At 38.2% G+C, this 20,555-nt stretch overlaps 2 protein-coding genes and 1 long non-coding RNA gene across 3 annotated transcripts in view; 2 read left to right on the top strand and 1 right to left on the bottom strand.

Moving 5' to 3' along the window:
* The window catches only part of LOC145484855 (uncharacterized), a 137,645-nt gene that overhangs the window by 40,048 nt on the left and 77,042 nt on the right, over positions 1 to 20,555 (top strand). The window lies entirely within an intron of this gene.
* Positions 1 to 20,555, top strand: part of LOC145484895 (uncharacterized) — a 90,758-nt gene that overhangs the window by 21,630 nt on the left and 48,573 nt on the right. The window lies entirely within an intron of this gene.
* LOC145484854 (uncharacterized) lies at positions 1,990 to 20,509 on the bottom strand. The gene is made up of 3 exons (XM_081463493.1): positions 18,599 to 20,509; positions 7,532 to 7,612; positions 1,990 to 2,078 (listed from the first exon to the last, which is right to left on the bottom strand). Exons 1-3 carry the CDS (start codon positions 18,855 to 18,857, stop codon positions 2,050 to 2,052), a joined length of 369 nt encoding a protein of 122 aa, XP_081319619.1. The 5' UTR covers positions 18,858 to 20,509; the 3' UTR covers positions 1,990 to 2,049.

Genomic DNA, 20,555 nt, shown 5'->3' with positions numbered 1-20,555 from the left:
TTCCAATTTTTCACACCACAAAGCGCTTTATGGCCTATTCAAAACACCGCAAAGCGCTTTGTGGCCTATTCAAAACACCACAAAGCGCTTTGTGGCCTATTCAATACACCACAAAGCGCTTTGTGGTCGTTATCGTAATCATAGCGATTCTGTCAGTAGAAATTATACTATGTGGACAAAACTGGCAGAGGGGCTCTCTTATTTTGACAGGGAGGTTGGCAAGATTTTCGCACCACCCCTTACATTAATTATGCATGCAATTTTTTGACTGACTCGTTCTTTTCACGATTGCTGTTTGAGTATAATGTGATAGTTTGAGATAGTTGCATACATAATTAATGTATGGCACTGTACGGAAATCGTACCTGGAGGTTAGCCGAGTGCTCTTAAAGAAACCTCTGAAAGGAACCAATAGATTTTCGCAAACGTGCTGAGCAAGGTTATGTTGAACACTATTTCAGTTTTTGCTTTTAGAAAGAAATATCACCGAACCTCCGATATAAGACTTGATACCCTTAAAAGTACTTGTTATGGTTATCAGAGAGAGCACTGACTGTTAATGAGATTTGCATTTCTGGGATCGGCTGGAACTAGCTACAACGGGTACGTGTTATTAACCGGGAGAGACGATGAAATGAGAGCAGAAGGTTGAAAATTAGGAATTCAGTGATACCTCAACCTATCACTTGTTTCGGTTAGAGAATCTTAGAGGGATTTATTATGTTCATTGATTTATAGCTCTATTGTTAGTCCTCGTTTGTAGGCACACCCCTCAGGAATTTAGCATTGAACATGGAATGAAACTTAAGTCGGATACTGATATGGGTATTTCTTTTTTTAACAAGTCTATGGATCTCGCCGTAACATTGCAAGGCGAAGAACTCGACCAATGTTTTACCAACACGGACCTCATACTAGTTCAATAACATAATTCAGTTATGACAAAGAAGATTAGAAATCTTTTTTTATTTATTTGTGGCTAGACTGGAATTTATACAACTGGTGTTTTCATGAGCAGGTATAATTACCATTATCACTATCAACTGGAATCTTATAGATTTTTCTAGACACGGGCGAACCAAAACAATCTGACTTGTGACCTTGAATTAATTGGCTTGAATTATCTGCAATGCTCACGTATGATACAAACCGTTGCTTTATCCAAACATTTTCGAAAATTATATTTTAGGGCATGTTTTTAGCCTGTGTTGTAAAACCACTATAATCTTGAGATTTGTATTGTTACAAAGGCAAAATAACCAAAGTTAGAATTAGTTTGAGAAATTCTATTTTTGACAGATAAATGCCTTTTGGACATACTAATATAATACTTATCATTGCATTTACAGTGGTGCACTTCTAACACAGACCACCAAACTAATTTTTTTTCATCATTTTTTGACATGTTTTCAACAACTTTCCTGTGGCTTCCATTCAAATCTGGCAAATCCAAATTATGAAAAGAAATGTGAAAGGTGGAGTTGTCGACTGATCAACAGGTTACATGATGCTTGATATTTTCACCATTCATGCATTTTAATTAGCTTATTTAAACCAAGGAAGGTGGACACAGTTAGTCAGGCACGACTGTGGCTGGGTTCTTATTACAAAGATGAAAAGTTCTGTCACTCTTTTGTCCCTTAAAGCTAGATCCAACAAACTAGTCACAGGCAACACAGTGATTTGTGGTTCATTTAGTAAACAAAAAGTAATGACATATTTTCTTCAGCCTTTGAGCTTGGGCTAATTTAAATAAGCTGTTGTAAATGTAGAACAATCAAAACAATTTCAGACTCATCCTCTATTTACTTAATTATTACTTATTAATACATCTGTTAAAGAAATCCTGATAAAAATTTAAAAAATCTACGAAATAAATACTGATTTTATCACTGTCACTAAACTCATCCTCTATTAACTTTCTGTAGAGGTGTTCATCATCATTGTCTTGTTCTTCTTGCCCTTCCACTTGTTCTTCTTGATCCTCTTGTCCTTCTTCTTCTTCTTTGTCTTCTTCTAACTCCTCCTCCTCCTCATCGATCATATCATCTAATGCCTCCAGGTATGGTTTGGCCAGGCTATTAAAAATATGGAGATGGATTTAATAGACACAACAATATTGTGGAAAACTGAAACTTTCTGTGAAGGGGCCTGTTACGGCTATTTCGTGTTTTCTTTGTGTCCTTTTTTGTTCCGTATGTTAATGTATTTTTTCACATTCTGCATGCTTTTTTTCTCGCGTCGTATGTAAATTTCGTTGCGTATATATTTGTGTTATCCTTTCATGTTCGTTTAGTGCTAGTTTATCGTCCGGTACACTTGTATCTTCTTGGTTCCCTGAACCCCGTTGCCAGCATTTTGGTAAGCCGTTTAGTTTATCGTCTGTTTGTGTTTTCCTCTTAGTTTTCTGCCGTCTTCAGTTAGTTATTTGCAGTAATTCGTTTCATGTTTATCTTTAGGAATTTACCTTCCTCCTACGGAAAGTGAAATAAATTTGCTGGACTAATTGAAACTCGCTTTAAGTTGTGTCTGAAGTCGGCCCTTTGCCTCTTCAGGGCCCATTTTTTGAAACTTCCTGGCTATTCAAGGGCTTGTCAACTTACAAGGACCGTTTTCAGGCTGCTGTTTTGGGCCCAAAGCACCAACCTACCTAATGAAACTGAAATCAGTTTTTAAAAAGAGCATTGGAATTACAATCTAAAGTACAACAGTAATATTATTATAATTCAAATTATAAATATTCATACTGTATTTTGAAAGTGGAAGTTTTTTCACGAGGAATGTGAACGCCTTAAAGAGATATTTTCCCGACTGTGCTATCCTGACGACCTTGTGCAGTCAATCATTCGCAAATTTATTGAATCAAAAGTGTCCGAGGATTCACATACTCGAGTGGCTGATAAAAGAGAAGCCCCAGTCAGAATCGTGTTGCCCTACAAGGGCCAGAAATCTGCAAACGTAGTACGTAAACAGCTGGCTGACCTCAGTCGGAAGATCAACGCAGATATTAACCCAGTTTACACAAGTAGAAAGATCAAGGATGAAATTAAGGTCAGGGAAGACAAGCAGCCTCTTGTTAGTCAACAATGCGTGGTGTATTCATTTCAGTGTGGCCTGTGTGATGCAGGCTATGTCGGTTACACGTGCCGACACCTACACCAACGAATTGAAGAACACAAAGGATCGGCAATCGGAAACCACCTCAGAGAGCAGCACGATATGGAGCCAGAAGACATCGCAGAGAGTTTTCGAATCTTAAGACAGTGTCAGAACAAATTTGGCTACCTTATTTTTGAAATGTTTTTTTATCAAAGAACTGAAACCAATGCTAAACAAACAGTGCGATTCAATTCGCGCCCAATTATTTGTTTAGAGCAATTCTTGCTAAGATTATTTTATTTTTCCATTGTATATTTTTAACACTTTTTCACATATTTTATCACATTTTAGCGTTCGCCACATTTTTATCTATTATAAGTTGTTTTTAACATATTTATGGCTATATGCTATTGTAGAAAATTTACTCACTTGAAAATGACCTCGTAGAGGTCGAAACGTCGTGACTTTTTAGCGCTAGTTTTTATTTCAAAATCGATTTCTAAGAAACTACTTATTAACATACTGTATTTCTATACCTAACTAAGAAAACCAGTTTTTGATTAATATGATGCAAATGGACTTCTCTATAAACTCACTTCCTTGAACTTAATGTCTGCTAATTTTTCACGCAAATAGCAAACCACCAGTTGTGATTGCAGTTACCCGTCTCACTCTACATAGCAATTTTCAATTTGGTTTCAAAATTAACTTGCATTTGGGTTTGCATCACTGTGCTCTGTTTTGCATCCTGTACTTTCTTTGTTGCGTTGTTTGTAATATTGTTAATACTCTGGTTCTGGTTTCAAGGCACTTCAATGAAAACTGTTCAGACATCACTTCCTTCCTGCATGAGATGAAGTAATAGTTAAAAGCACATGCCATTTTTGGTCTGGGACATTGATGGGGATTCCTGGACAGGCCCCCAGAGGAGCTCCCATCTGCTTTCAAAATTACATCATTAGCCTAGCAAAACTAGTGCCAGTCCTAAACCCCATATTAGAATTTAAAATCCTTAAAACTCATAGTCTTGTTGTTATTGGGATAAGATGTTCTAGGTTCCGAGCCACTGTGTCTGAAACACCTGACAAGATTAGAAGCCACAGATTTAGGAAAGCCATTCCCTAACAGAACGTTTTCACCATTGTTCTTTGTTTCTGACTGAGAGAGTCTATTTCACATATACGAGAAGCCTGGTGCAACAAGGCCTAACCCAAGTAATTTTGGCAAGTCAACGTACTTGACTAGAAAACAAGACATTCTGTCCAGTGTTTGTGTGATTCCTATAAATGTCAATGGATGTTCTTTTCAGAGAAATGTCCAGGAAATGGATCAAACCATCTTCAAATTTACTGACTGTAAAACATGTCAGATTTATTTGGTTTGTCCCTCAACAGCATATCTTCAAAATAACGTCCATAAAACTACTCATTTATAAGGCCACTGTCAAGCATTTTACGAACAATATCATTTTTGAGTTCTGTCATGATAAAAAAACAACAACAACAACGGCCTAATGAAGAACCCAACAAAATGCCATCAATTTGGTTGTCGAGTGCTCTCTTAATTAATTTGGTGTTGATCAATTTATTGTCATTAACTCCAAAGAAACCAATCTGAACAACTGTCAGGGCTTGCTGTCAGGACTTGCAAACTCCAGTTCCTCTTAGAGTGAAAACAAGGTGTTTTCCTTCCACATCTACATGGGAGAGTATCATAATTTATGTGGGTGGTGGTGATGTATCGAGTTGTGTTTGACAAACCCTTTTCATTTTTTATGTTTCTACATATAGCAATATAAAGGAACTGTTTTTTAACTGTTTAATAGCAAACCACTTTATTTTTAAAAAGTGCCTGTTATTTTTAGTTAAAGTTAATTTGGCTAACAATTCCTTTCTATTTAAATGTATGTTGCTTGAAAACTGTGATCTGGTGGCCCTAGATGCAATTTGAGTTTTTCTGTAATTTTGAAAAGTCAAGCCCCACTGTTTGTTATTAATATTGTATCAAAAGGATAACACCATTCTTATCATGGTTATTCTATTGATTCCATTTCATCATTACTTAAGGTGGTGCTGCAGTTATTGTGGGCACACTACCCCATGTCAAAGTTTGCAACATAAATTTTGGGGCTTTGAAGTGTTGGCTAAGAAATTTTGGGAAATATTTTGTGTTTCACTCGGTGATAATGTTACTTAATTCTATTTACTGGGGAAAATATTTTTATTCTTACTGGTGTTTGACTGGACCCCATTTTTTGGACAACAACACTACCAGTAAAAAAAATTTTGCTGGTATACTTTTACTCAATTTCTGGAACCAGCTTATTCTGACTTATACAAACCATGCCCAAGTTTTGGGGAAATCATTTGGGCAGAAGTTCAGAAGTATTAACTTAAAGGTCAAAGACATGTAAACTCAACTCTAACATTCACTGAAAGTTTCTACAATTGACTCTCATTTCCAAAACAAGCCATGAACCCAAATTTTGTGAGAAGCTTGCCCCAAAGCTTGCTAAATAAAAGTGGCTAGTCGATTAGTGATCTTGCGAACCATAAAAAGCATTAATCCCTAGTTCTTAAAATACTATAAAATGCTTGATAACCTCATTGAATTTTCAAAGATGCATTTTGCAACAGTATTTGGAAATAACTTTTGTGTCAAAGTCTTTCCACACAAATTGTACGGTACGGCAACATTTTGGCTATAAGTTTTACTGGTGTGACTCAAAAAGAAATGGGGCACTGTTGTCAGGATTGTAAGCTACTCCCCGACTGATCTCTGGTGAGGAAGAGAAGCAGTTTTATTAATCTATGATTACAAATACAAAATAGGCACTACAGGTACAGGCTGAGCCATCTTTTTGCCATTCCTTAATATATAGTTAAAAAGAAAATTATTAATAATAACAATAATAATAAATAAAAATAGCAATAAAAACAACAACGATGACAACAAAAATAATAACAATAATATTAATGATAATGATGTGCTTCTGGGCATGAATTATGTTTTCATTCATGACAGTTGGTTCATTGTATTTGACCAGTAAAAGTGCTTCACTGGGTCTATTTGTTAGAAAAGTGGAGTCTCATCAAAATGTGTGGGCACAGTTCGTGGATGTTTAAAATCTTGTGAGGGTTGTGCTCTATGACTGATTAATCACCCAATGAATCACTGTTGCAACACCAAAACAAGAAGGCAAGTTTATAAAAAAGTTGAGCATTTCTGCAAGTTGAAATTTTCTCATGAGCGCTAATGGGCAACAAAAGTCTACCAGGTAGGCAACTAAAAAGACACACGGGGAACCAACAAAAACAGAACTAGTTGCCCAAAGGGCAAATTAGCAAGAAAGTTAGTGTCGAACACTGCATTAATAGCCGTCAAGCTCATTCTAAGAGCTTTGCAGCATCCAAAAGTTTTCTTTACTCTGCCTCCTCGACTCCTCAACCTCTCTTAATTCATTTATAAATGTTTGTTGTGCCCCAAACCATTGCAGGAAAGAAAGTGAGTGCTTTGCAGGCTGTAAGTATACATGTAGAATACAGTAGGGGCAATTGTACATGTATGGTTTACCAGTTTTGTCATTTAAGTTAAGGTTGTCATTTGCTAACACAGAAGGCTCAACTTCCTACAAGCTGTCTTGTTCACAGCTTTTGGGGTTTTAAATAAGAGTCACAACAAAGAATAGAAAAAATATGTGCACTGCGACAAATGCTTGAGTAACTACATATGATATGCAAATATCTTCTGTGTAACATGCAGCAAAAATTGCTTGTATCACTGCCATACATCTATACCTTAACCTATAATATACCACAGAACCTCCCAAACTACCGGTAAGTTGAGACTTTTATTTTATATCAATTTTAAAAACAAAATTATTTTGTTCTATTGGGGACAATGGGTTGTTGACTAGTTTAATGGATACACAAGAATAATAAGCTGTGCATTAACGTGGTACTGTACAATCACTTCTTCCTTAAGATTTTGAAACTCCATCTACTAAACACTCCCTGTGCTAAATTTTAAGCCTTCATAGCAGGGATGAAAAGGAATTAAAAACTAGAAACTGGCTAATTTATCCAGGTGCGAAGAAGATGTGTTTTGAAAAATAGTTGGCCTTCTCTAACACGTAATAGTTGGCTTTCTCTAATACATAAAAGCTGGCTTCCTCTAACACATTTGGTTTGCAATGTTCTTCTTAGTATTGCTGGAGTACTTAGTGTACAAGAAAAAACTCATAAGCTAACCAGATATTGAAGTATAATATGAGGACATAAGCCCTAAAATTCTTGAGAAAGTGCTGCCATTACAGTTAAGACCCAATTACGTACAGATAACAAAAAAATGAATTATTTTGGCAAGACACAACTCTAAAAAAATTATCAATGCATGGCAACTGATACATATCATGGTAAGGGCTGATGCTCACCATCCCTAGTTCCTTCTCTACTACGACTTTCTTCGGTTCGTGCATGTTTTCCCTCATCCAACCCATGATGATCATCCATTACTGCAAAAACAGAAATTCAAAGCATTATTGTTAAACACAAAATCACACAAATGCAATTATATTTTAAGTTACACTGACTGTTTTAAAATAACATACATGTACAGCCTTGTAGATTAAAAGCTGTTCCTCAGTAAAGGGAAATTTAAAAGAAAACAAAATTCAATCAGAAACAACTGCAAGAGTATGACTATCTTATCAAGACCTAGGTTTTTAAAGTCTATTTCAACTGACAATGAAACCAAAACAGAACAGACTGAATCTCTAGTGGCAAAGTTTAGCTGATGAGAACTACATCTTATTATATGGCTAGCTCCGCGAGCAGGCAAGATGAATCAAATCCTGCGCTGTGATTGGCTACCCGAGCGGGCAAGATGAAGCTATCTTGCCCGCTCGGGACTACCTGCCGTGTCCCGCGAGAAAAATTTCCCCAAAAGCCATATAATAAATCCTTTATTGACCAAGCTTGTTTGTTCAAGATGGCTGGATATTGGCCTCGTTCTTTTTTTGCGAGTTTATGGACCTCGACTCCGTCTCGGTCCATAAACTTGCAAAAAATGAACTTGGCCAATATCCAACCATCTTGACCTCACACTTGGTCAATAACCCATATATATTTACCAAGAGATAAAAGACATCCTTGAGAATAAAAATACAAGTAGATAAACAAACCGTTTTCTCCTTCTTTAATTGTTTTTACATTAAAAGAACAAAAAACCCCCAAGTATCCAAAAACATGAATAAATTCTCCAGAAGATAACAAGAATGGCAATGTTCCTCACACAAGAGCTGGCACAAAGAGATAATGGCAATGCCACCTAATGAAGACATGACAAGGTATTGGATGTATCCCTATTTAAACAATAGAGAGTTTCTGTCGAGGAACTATCGGTTGATAGTTGCCCCATGGAAATTTGATGCTCTTAAAACAAATATGCTAGTTTTAAGAACATCAAATTTCCAAGGGACAACTATCAACCGATAGTTCCGAGACATAAACACTCTATTGTCTTTATCGTTCACCACTAAATTTTCTTCCGCGTGCCAGTTCAAAATTCATATTGAATTATTTTCAACTTTTTTAGATGAAAGCCATGGAAGGTCGTTGAAGCCAAATGTAAAATTTGAAAAAGAAAACAGACAAAAACCCACTTAATATATTTCAATTGTTAACTTTCTGTAAGCCAGCTTCTTTACAGAAACATTTACACAGACGAGTACTATCCATCCGGGTATTTTCCTCAGACAGGCACAATGGGCTGATAGTGTCTCTCCACGGATGAACACTATTGCATCACGTGATCAATTTAAACCAATAAGAATCGGAGAAAATTCAGTGGTGAACTATAATATGTACTAATTGGACCAGTCGCATAGAAAAGGAAACCTAGGCAAGCACTTCTTGAAGCAGCCTCACATGATGACTATACACACTGTGTGTCTACAAAACACTGCTTTGTAACAAACAGCTTAAAGGTAGCAAGTCAACAACAGAGGAAAAGAAGAACAGAAGGACAAACAACCCTGACCTTACCTGGTGATTCCTTAGCACTATATTGCGAACGCTTCAAGCGCAGAATTTTACACTGATTCAATAGCATCAACAACAAAATCATTACTCATGGATTGTATGTTATTTGGATTATTTTCGATTCTTTTGCATAAGTTGTTTATTATGTTGTTCCTTATGCTCAAAAATTCATGTATGCCTATCAAAGTTCATCAAAAAACTGTGCCTTCCAGCCACCGCAAAATGTAATGCGGAGTGATAAAATAAATGAATAGTACTATTTAAAAGACCTGGCAAAATAGGGTAAGACTGGTACATCATATCTCTTTTGCAAGCATGGTGACCTATTTTAATTTATTTTTAGAGACTGTGCTTGGTAGGAAACATTCAGGGAAATGTATTGTGCATTTGTTTTCGTGATTGTGCCCAGGAGATTACTTTAAAGGTTACTTTAACATGGGTAGAAATCATTCCCAATACTGATAGAAGAAAAGAAATACCAGACAAAATAAAGGCTCGAAAGTTCAAACTGTCACAAGAATGATAAACTCGATTTCTTGACATCCTGAACTAAACTCAAATTTCTTGAACTGTAACCAATTTTAATCCTTGCAGTCCTGCACATTATTTCGAAACTACTGTTTTGCTCTGCTCTATAGCATTTTTATCCAACTAAGCTGTATACATGTATTTGGTGGTATTTGGCGATATAAGGTGGTAATAAGCTGAGTGAAAATTTGCTCTGTCTGCACGACAGCGTTTCTTTGTGCCCGTGACGGAGGCAGATCTTAATTGCAAAATTCAAAACACAACAGTGTGGACTATACAAACTAGTGCCAGCTTAGTTCGTGCCGCTTGAAAGCAACACGATCAACAAAACTTAGATTGCTGATGAACATGTCGAAATGGCTTCGTAGACTTGAGCCATATAAACTGCTCACTCCATTTCTACAAACAACATAATACAATACACTACATTTCACAAAGCTTCTTACCAACAATATTAGGCTTCAAAGGCAGCTGTAAATGTGTTTCGGAACATGCAGAAAGATCCGGCAAAACACCCTCACGATAAAAGTCACAATCGATAGGTTTCGAGCTTTCAACTGGCAAACACCGTCCCGTCCCCTAGTAAAATAATCTCAGGGGACACGATCACAACGCATTTTCATTGGAAGAAACAACAACACATACAATTGGTCAAAAGGTGTTAGACATGTCTGCCACGCAGGACGAAAGTGCAACGCTACATACCCGTGGTTTTTTAACCGCGCGGCCATGGGCCGAGCGCGGTTCATGGTTTACCCGTGGTTTTTTAACCGCGCGGCCATGGGCCGAGCGCGGTTCATGGTTTACCCGTGGTTTTTTTAACCGCGCGGCCATGGGCCGAGCGCGGTTCATGGTTTACCCGTGGTTTTTAACCGCGCGGCCATGGGCCGAGCGCGGTTCATGGTTTACCCGTGGTTTTTTTTTTTTCGACTTCGGTGCGAGCAGACCCAAGCTTCCACTCGGCCAAATTTGGAGTCACGCAAACTGTGATGTTTACTCGCCAAAAGCTGTTGAAACAATAAATCTCATCTTTCGCGGGAATAAATTAAAAACCCAGCGCTCCTCAAAAATTATATTTTTTCACCAGAAATTTAGCTCGGAACATATACATATTTATATTTGTTTGAATCGTCGATGAAATGACCTTTTCCGGATATTTTTTCCTTCGGGGTCAACCGAAACCTCAGATTACAAAATCACGCCGAACCCACATGTTGCAAAAAAATCTCTTCAAAACCCTGACTTCGAAGCGATATAACACTTCAGCGTTAATAGCTACCACACATCGGCAGGCGGTAAATCTATTCCTTAACAATCCAGCTTTATCGTGTTAAAATTTCAGCGAAATCGAAGAAAACCAGAATTAATTAGAATTTTTTTGTGACCTCACTTCCCAGACTTGTCCTAACAAAGGAAGCAACGGTCGCCCATAGTAACCGAAAAACACGAACATAACAAAGCCGACGTTTCGGCCAAAAAACTCCACAATTATCGCCTGAGAGTTTAAACTTGAATGGGAACATCTTTTTCGAACCTTTTTCAACTGATTTAGACGAAAGACTGGCCTCGGCGGGCTACAAAAACGACAAAGAGAAAAAACAGAACAAGACAGCAGAACAAGCCGATAATATTTCATCGCGTGGCTTTCGACACGAAAACGAAAATACAGCTTACTTCTGGATAAATTCAGCCTTAGAAGCCAGCAACCGGCCCCAAATTACTTTCTGTATCCTTACAAATGTCCTGATTTCCATCTCCGAAAGATTTTGCCCCAATTTTGAGCAAATAAACATTTCGCCGGCGGCGACCGCCATTACGGTGGCTTGCATACTAAATTAGCTAACTTAACAAAATTCTCCCGAGGGGGGGGGATACGACAAATTTGGTGAGAATCAAAAGTAACGCCAATTTTCTGTCACGTTTTCAATCTGTGGTCACTGGAGTGACCAAAATCGATACATCGGTCGGGATAGAGTTTTATTATTAAATTATATGACTTGTGTGACTACTTTGCTAGCCCTTTACTCGTGGAAAACACCAATTAAATTTAATCATGACTTTTAAGAAAGAAAGCTGTTGTTAATAGTGTTATTATTGTGTCGTTGATATCGTTCATGCCCATACATATCCCGAAGAAAGTTCTAGATTAAGACCATTAAGTCATCGGAGATTTGTCAACGGCTACCACTGATGGTGCAATAATACAGTTTGTGTTGATCAAGTGATGTGATGTCTACAGTAAGAAAAGAATCATCAATGACTGCTTTGGAATGTGCACTGCGTTCCGACGGTAGTGCTAAGCGAACAGTTAAATTTTAAAAGCGCGGTTATAAGATCTAACAGATCTTCTTGTTTTTTCGCAGTTTTGTCTGCGACCAGACCCAAGCTTCCACTCGGCCAAATTTTTAGTCACGCAACCTGTGATGTTTACCCGCCAAAAGCTGTTGAAACATTAATAAATCTCATCTCCGATACTAACTTTCGCGGGAAAAAATTAAAAACCCAGCGTTCGTCAAAAATTATATTTTTTCAGCAGAAATTTAGCTCGGAACATATACATATTTATATTCCTTTGAATCGTCGATGAAATGACCTTTTCCGAATATTTTTTCCTTCGGGGTCAACAAAAACCTCCGATTACAAAATCACGCCGAACCCACACGTTGCAAAAAAATCTCTTCAAAACCCTGACTTCGAAGCGATATAACACTTAAGCGTTAATAGCTACCACACATCGGCAGGCGGTAAATCTATTCGTTAACAATCCAGCCTTATCGTGTTAAAATTTCAGCGAAATCGAACAAAACCAGAATTAATTAGAATTTTTTTGTGACCTCACTCCCCAGACTTGACCTAACAAAGGAAGCCACGGTCGCCCATAGCAACCGAAAAACACCAACATAACAAACCCGAACGTTTCGGCCAAAAATCTCCAGAATTATCGCCTGAGAGCTTAAACTTGAATGGGAACATCTTTTTCGAACTTTTTTCCACTGATTTAGACGAAAGACCGGCCTCGGCGGGCTACAAGTAAGACCAAGAGAAAAACAGAACAAGACAGCAGAACAAGCCGATAACATTTCATTGCACGGCTTTCGGCACGAAAACGAAAATACAGCTTACTTCTGGATAAATTCAGCCTTAGAAGCCAGCAACCGGCCCCAAATTACTTTCTGTATCCTTACAAATGTCCTGATTTCCATCTCCGAAAGATTTTGCCCCAATTTTGAGCAAATAAACATTTCGTCGACGGTGACCGCCATTACGGTGGCTTGCATACTAAATTAGCTAACTTGACAAAATTCTCCCGTGGGGGGAATATGACGAAAACAGCTTAAAGATGGCCTATAATTGGCTAATGATGAGATCATTACACTGTCCAAATTTGGTGAGAATCGAAATTAACGCCAATTTTCTGTCACGTTTTCAATCTGTGGTCACTGGAGTGACCAAAATCGATACATCGGTCGGGATAGAGTTTTATTATTAAATTATATGACTTGTGTGACTACTTTACTAGCCCTTTACTCGTGGAAAACACCAATTAAATTTAATCATGACTTTTAAGAAGAAAGCTGTTGTTGATAGTGTTATTATCGTGTCATTTATATCGTTCATGCCCATATATATCCCGAAGAAAGTTCTACAAAGATTAAGACCATTAGGTCATCGGAGATTTGTCAATGGCTACCACTGATGGTGCAATAATACAGTTTGTGTTGATCAAGTGATGTGATGTCTACAGTAAGAAAAGAATCATCAATGACTGCTTTGGAATGTGCACTCCGTTCCGACGGTAGTGCTAAGCAAACAGTTAAATTTTAAAAGCGCGGTTATAAGATCTAACAGATCTTCTTGTTTTTTTTTCGACTTCGGTGCGAGCAGACCCAAGCTTCCACTCGGCCAAATTTAGAGTCACGCAACCTGTGATGTTTACTCGCCAAAAGCTGTTGAAACATTAATAAATCTCATCTTTTGCGGGAATAAATTAAAAACCCAGCGCTCGTCAAAAATTATATTTTTTCAGCAGAAATTTAGCTCGGAGCATATACATATTTATATTCGTTTGAATCGTCGATGAAATGACCTTTTCCGGATTTTTTTTCCTTCGGGGTCAACCGAAACCTCCGATTACAAAATCACGCCGAACCTACACGTTGCAAAAAAATCTCTTCAAAACCCTCACTTCGAAGCGATATAACACTTCAGCGTTAATAGCTACCACACATCGGCGGACGGTAAATCTATTCCTTAACAATCCAGCTTTATCGTGTTAAAATTTCAGCGAAATCGAACAAAACCAGAATTATTTAGAATTTTTTTGTGACCTCACTCCCCAGACTTGACCTAACAAAGGAAGCAACGGTCGCCCATAGCAACCGAAAAACACCAACATAACAAAGCCGACGTTTCGGCCAAAAAACTCCAGAATTATCGCCTGAGAGCTTAAACTTGAATGGGAACATCTTTCTCGAACTTCTTTCAACTGATTTAGACGAAAGACTGGCCTCGGCGGGCTACAGAAAAGACAAAGAGAAAAACAGAACAAGACAGGAGAACAAGCCGATAATATTTCATCGCATGGCTTTCGGCACGAAAACGAAAATACAGCTTACTTCTGGATAAATTCAGCCTTAGAAGCCAGCAACCGGCCCCAAATTACTTTCTGTATCCTTACAAATGTCCTGATTTCCATCTCCGAAAGATTTTGCCCCAATTTTGAGCAAATAAACATTTCGTCGACGGTGACCGCCATTACGTTGGCTTGCATACTAAATTAGCTAACTTGACAAAATTCTCCCGTGGGGGGGATATGACGAAAAGAGCTGAAAGATGGCCTATAATTGGCTAATGATGAGATCATCCCACTGTCCACATTTGGTGAGAATCGAAAGTAACGCCAATTTTCTGTCACGTTTTCAATCTGTGGTCACTGGAGTGACCAAAATCGATACATCGGTCGGGATAGAGTTTTATTATTAAATTATATGACTTGTGTGACTACTTTACTAGCCCTTTACTCGTGGAAAACACCAATTAAATTTAATCATGATTTTAAAGAAAGAAAGCTGTTGTTAATAGTGTTATTATCGTGTCATTTATATCGTTCATGCCCATACATATCCCGAAGAAAGTTCAACAAAGATTAAGACCATTAGGTCATCGGAGATTTGTCAACGGCTACCACTGATGGTGCAATAATACAGTTTGTGTTGATCAAGTGATGTGATGTCTACAGTAAGAAAAGAATCATCAATGACTACTTTGGAATGTGCACTCCGTTCCGACGGTACTGCTAAGCAAACAGTTAAATTTTAAAAGCGCGGTTATAAGATCTAACAGATCTTCTTGTTTTTTTCGACTTCGGTGCGAGCAGACCCAAGCTTCCACTCGGCCAAATTTTGAGTCACGCAACCTGTGATGTTTACTCGCCAAAAGCTGTTGAAACAATAAATCTCATCTTTCGCGGGAATAAATTAAAAACCCAGCGCTCCTCAAAAATTATATTTTTTCACCAGAAATTTAGCTCGGAACATATACATATTTATATTTGTTTGAATCGTCGATGAAATGACCTTTTCCGGATATTTTTTCCTTCGGGGTCAACCGAAACCTCAGATTACAAAATCACGCCGAACCCACATGTTGCAAAAAAATCTCTTCAAAACCCTGACTTCGAAGCGATATAACACTTCAGCGTTAATAGCTACCGCACATCGGCAGGCGGTAAATCTATTCGTTAACAATCCAGCTTTATCGTGTTAAAATTTCAGCGAAATCGAACAAAACCAGAATTAATTAGAATTTTTTTGTGACCTCACTTCCCAGACTTGTCCTAACAAAGGAAGCAACGGTCGCCCATAGCAACCGAAAAACACCAACATAACAAAGCCGACGTTTCGGCCAAAAAACTCCACAATTATCGCCTGAGAGTTTAAACTTGAATGGGAACATCTTTTTCGAACCTTTTTCAACTGATTTAGACGAAAGACTGGCCTCGGCGGGCTACAAAAACGACAAAGAGAAAAAACAGAACAAGACAGCAGAACAAGCCGATAATATTTCATCGCGTGGCTTTCGACACGAAAACGAAAATACAGCTTACTTCTGGATAAATTCAGCCTTAGAAGCCAGCAACCCGTCCCAAATTACTTTCTGTATCCTTACAAATGTCCTGATTTCCATCTCCGAAAGATTTTGCCCCAATTTTGAGCAAATAAACATTTCGCCGGCGGCGACCGCCATTACGGTGGCTTGCATACTAAATTAGCTAACTTAACAAAATTCTCCCGAGGGGGACGATACGACAAATTTGGTTAGAATCAAAAGTAACGCCAATTTTCTGTCACGTTTTCAATCTGTGGTCACTGGAGTGACCAAAATCGATACATCGGTCGGGATAGGGTTTTTTTATGACTTGTGTGACTACTTTGCTAGCCCTTTACTCGTGGAAAACACCAATTAAATTTAATCATGACTTTTAAGAAAGAAAGCTGTTGTTAATAGTGTTATTATTGTGTTGTTGATATCGTTCATGCCCATACATATCCCGAAGAAAGTTCTAGATTAAGACCATTAAGTCATCGGAGATTTGTCAAAGGCTACCACTGATGGTGCAATAATACAGTTTGTGTTGATCAAGTGATGTGATGTCTACAGTAAGAAAAGAATCATCAATGACTGCTTTGGAATGTGCACTCCGTTCCGACGGTAGTGCTAAGCGAACAGTTAAATTTTAAAAGCGCGGTTATAAGATCTAACAGATCTTCTTGTTTTTTTTCGACTTCGGTGCGAGCAGACCCAAGCTTCCACTCGGCCAAATTTTGAGTCACGCAAACTGTGATGTTTACTCGCCAAAAGCTGTTGAAACAATAAATCTCATCTTTCGCGGGAATAAATTAAAAACCCAGCGCTCCTCAAAAATTATATTTTTTCACCAGAAATTTAGCTCGGAACATATACATATTTATATTTGTTTGAATCGTCGATGAAATGACCTTTTCCGGATATTTTTTCCTTCGGGGTCAACCGAAACCTCAGATTACAAAATCACGCCGAACCCACATGTTGCAAAAAAATCTCTTCAAAACCCTGACTTCGAAGCGATATAACACTTCAGCGTTAATAGCTACCGCACATCGGCAGGCGGTAAATCTATTCGTTAACAATTCAGCTTTATCGTGTTAAAATTTCAGCGAAATCGAAGAAAACCAGAATTAATTAGAATTTTTTTGTGACCTCACTTCCCAGACTTTTCCTAACAAAGGAAGCAACGGTCGCCCATAGCAACCGAAAAACACCAACATAACAAAGCCGACGTTTCGGCCAAAAAACTCCACAATTATCGCCTGAGAGTTTAAACTTGAATGGGAACATCTTTTTCGAACCTTTTTCAACTGATTTAGACGAAAGACTGGCCTCGGCGGGCTACAAAAACGACAAAGAGAAAAAACAGAACAAGACAGCAGAACAAGCCGATAATATTTCATCGCGTGGCTTTCGACACGAAAACGAAAATACAGCTTACTTCTGGATAAATTCAGCCTTAGAAGCCAGCAACCCGTCCCAAATTACTTTCTGTATCCTTACAAATGTCCTGATTTCCATCTCCGAAAGATTTTGCCCCAATTTTGAGCAAATAAACATTTCGCCGGCGGCGACCGCCATTACGGTGGCTTGCATACTAAATTAGCTAACTTAACAAAATTCTCCCGAGGGGGGGGGGGATACGACAAATTTGGTTAGAATCAAAAGTAACGCCAATTTTCTGTCACGTTTTCAATCTGTGGTCACTGGAGTGACCAAAATCGATACATCGGTCGGGATAGGGTTTTTTTATGACTTGTGTGACTACTTTGCTAGCCCTTTACTCGTGGAAAACACCAATTAAATTTAATCATGACTTTTAAGAAAGAAAGTTGTTGTTAATAGTGTTATTATTGTGTCGTTGATATCGGTCATGCCCATGCATATCCCGAAGAAAGTTCTAGATTGAGACCATTAAGTCATCGGAGATTTGTCAACGGCTACCACTGATGGTGCAATAATACAGTTTGTGTTGATCAAGTGATGTGATGTCTACAGTAAGAAAAGAATCATCAATGACTGCTTTGGAATGTGCACTGCGTTCCGACGGTAGTGCTAAGCGAACAGTTAAATTTTAAAAACGCGGTTATAAGATCTAACAGATCTTCTTGTTTTGGGGGAAATTTACTTCCGGTAGCCGTATCAGCGCCAGCCGTAGCGATTTGCTTAAAGTCCCTAATCTTGTAGCTGCGGTCAACAACAGTCTTTGAGGTAATATCTGTATTAAATTAGTCTTCAGATTGTAGATCAAATCTATTTACTCTGGAACTATGAAACGTGAGTTGATTTTCTAGTTGTTCTTGTGTTTCGTAAAATCAATGCAGTTTTGTCTGTTTCAGTTCATGAAACAAAATACGGGGGTCACTAGTCGTTTGAATGTCTCCATTTCAATAAAAAGTGAAAAGGTCAGTCACTGGATTCAAATCCTAACTTCTGTGATTTTAAACATCAACGTTTGGTAACCTTTTAACGCCGGCAAAATGCGCCAAAATGGACAAATTGAATTACCAACCCATCCAGGCCGAGCTGATACAAAATATAACACCACTAAAACGCTCTCCAAACTAAATAAAATGATTCTCTTGTTGCGATGCGAAACTTTGCTTGCTTGAATTTCTAACTGTATTCTCTGCTGAAAGCATTACATACAGGGAAGACAAAAACCTTCAGCTTTCGTTTTCATCGACACCGTTAATAAGCATTGCATCAACTTCGTTGTTACCGTGAAAAACGTGCAAAGCTCTGAGACAATAGATACCTTGTTCATCGGAAGGGGTCCGATAACAAGACGGGATTTACTTTCTTTAAACTTTTGTTTGGATATTTCTTCTTTCATCACTTACCACTGACAGCATCAAAGTTCTCTTTCACACGAGCTTGATGAGAAGCTTTCTGTTCTTTCAGAGCATCTTTGATTTGTTGAATTTCCATGGTGAATTTTAAATCCATCATTTTCGTGTCATCGACGAGTGTCTGCATTCTCATGAACAGTGCGATCGTCAACAGAATTGCGCTAACAGATAAAATCGAGGAAGCCTTGTGAAGATTCCCGCTACGTTTCTCCATTAACATTATTTTCGCATCTTTAGCGCAGCCATCCATAGCTCTTTGATGTTGAATTGTGAAGTGAGATGTGAAGCAATCGAATTTAGCTGAACACTCGCGAAAACTATACGTGATCTGAACAGCATCCAGACTGGCAAGTAAATAATGAATATCTGGAGTATTGCATTACGGAAAAAATGCCAATCAAGAAAAGATCGAGTTATGAGGGCTTCCGTGTGAAGTTATTAGGTGCTGGGAACAAGCGTTTCAATCAACAGACCCCTTCAGGTTCTAGGGGGCATTATGGGTAATCAGGTCAAGATTGTAAAGAAACAAGGCGGCAAAAGACACGTTTTTCTTCATATTTCCGCTCTGAGTTTGTTTTTCGAGAAGAAACTTTTGCTGTAAATAGAGAAACCCCTTTTTCTACGTTTACTAGCGTTTTTGAGTCGATTGAACTAGGTACTACCCTACTTCTCAGAGTATCGGAGATGTTATTTTTGTGGCTTGAGCGGCTAAGACTTGATCAAATTATTCGGTTTTAATGGTAAAAAAATTCCTACGCCCTCAACAATCACTCAATCGGCTCAAAAACGCTGGTACAACTAGAAAAGGGGTTTCTCCATCTACAGTATATGTTTTGTCTCCAAATGTGAAATCAGAACGGAAAGATAAAGAAAAACGTATGTTTTACAGCTTTACTTCTTTGTAAATTAATTTGCACGGATCACCCATAATGCCCCTTAGAGTGTGAAGGTGTCCGATACTCATTAAGAGATTTCTATTTTGTGTAGGTGGGAAAAAAATAATTTTCCGGAAAATGCCACTAAAATGCTCGAAAAAATGCAACATAATGTACAAAAGCTTAACTGCAGCCTAATTCTGAAGCCATGTTTTCTTTACTATATTTGACGTTTTAGATTTTCCAAGTCGATAGTAGTACAGTCACAGTTCCGTCAGTTTGGATTTTAATGTGCTCCAGTCGTCCTTGGTACTTAACATATCCACCGCAGAATTCTTCATTCACTGTCAACACCAAAGCGGAAATCAAGATCCTTTGCATAAATGGGGCCAAACTTTGAATAACAATACCTTACACATCCTTAGCCTCGTACTGATGTTGTCAGACAAAGCATTTTGCACAGGATTGTGAGGCTTACAATGTATAAATTAATTAAATTTAGCAGTTATTTATGCAAAGGGTCTATACACTTGGACTGAACTCATTATTTCAGTCTTACAGCGGATAAATAACCACACTTAAAAAAAAAAAAAAAATAGATAAAAAATGAAACGGCGGCCGCACAAAGTTTCAATTTCATGTTCAAGCTCAATGACACAATGTAGTTAAAGTTCTACTCGAGCAACGAAGTTCAACAACTAAAACTGTCAACCAATTTAACTGTTCTCGTATTAATAGTGTTGGGTTCTGTTAGAAGGTTTGTTGAAGCATAACTTAATATGTGGATTGATCAGTAACATCAAAATCGTCATTTAGCTTAACAACAACGTCGGTGGGTGCGCAAACGCGGTAACCAATTCTTAAAGAGTCACTCGAAATGCGTTAACTAGAAAAAAGTAGAGAACTCATTGGCGGATCTAGGGGAGGGTCCGGGGGGCCCGCCCCCCTTACTTTGGGTAAAAAAAAGACGAAATTACTGATGGAAGAAAAGCCGGCGGGGCAAGCAAAATAAAACCGCCCCCCCCCCCCGCTCCCCGTCTTAATTCAAGGTCTGGATCCGCTACTGGAACGTA

The sequence above is a fragment of the Orbicella franksi genome, chromosome 4 (assembly GCF_964199315.1).
Source record: "Orbicella franksi chromosome 4, jaOrbFran1.1, whole genome shotgun sequence".
Classification (NCBI taxonomy): domain Eukaryota; kingdom Metazoa; phylum Cnidaria; class Anthozoa; order Scleractinia; family Merulinidae; genus Orbicella; species Orbicella franksi.
The sequence above is the reverse complement of the archived record's forward strand: the minus strand, read 5'-3'. Positions and strand labels throughout refer to the sequence as shown.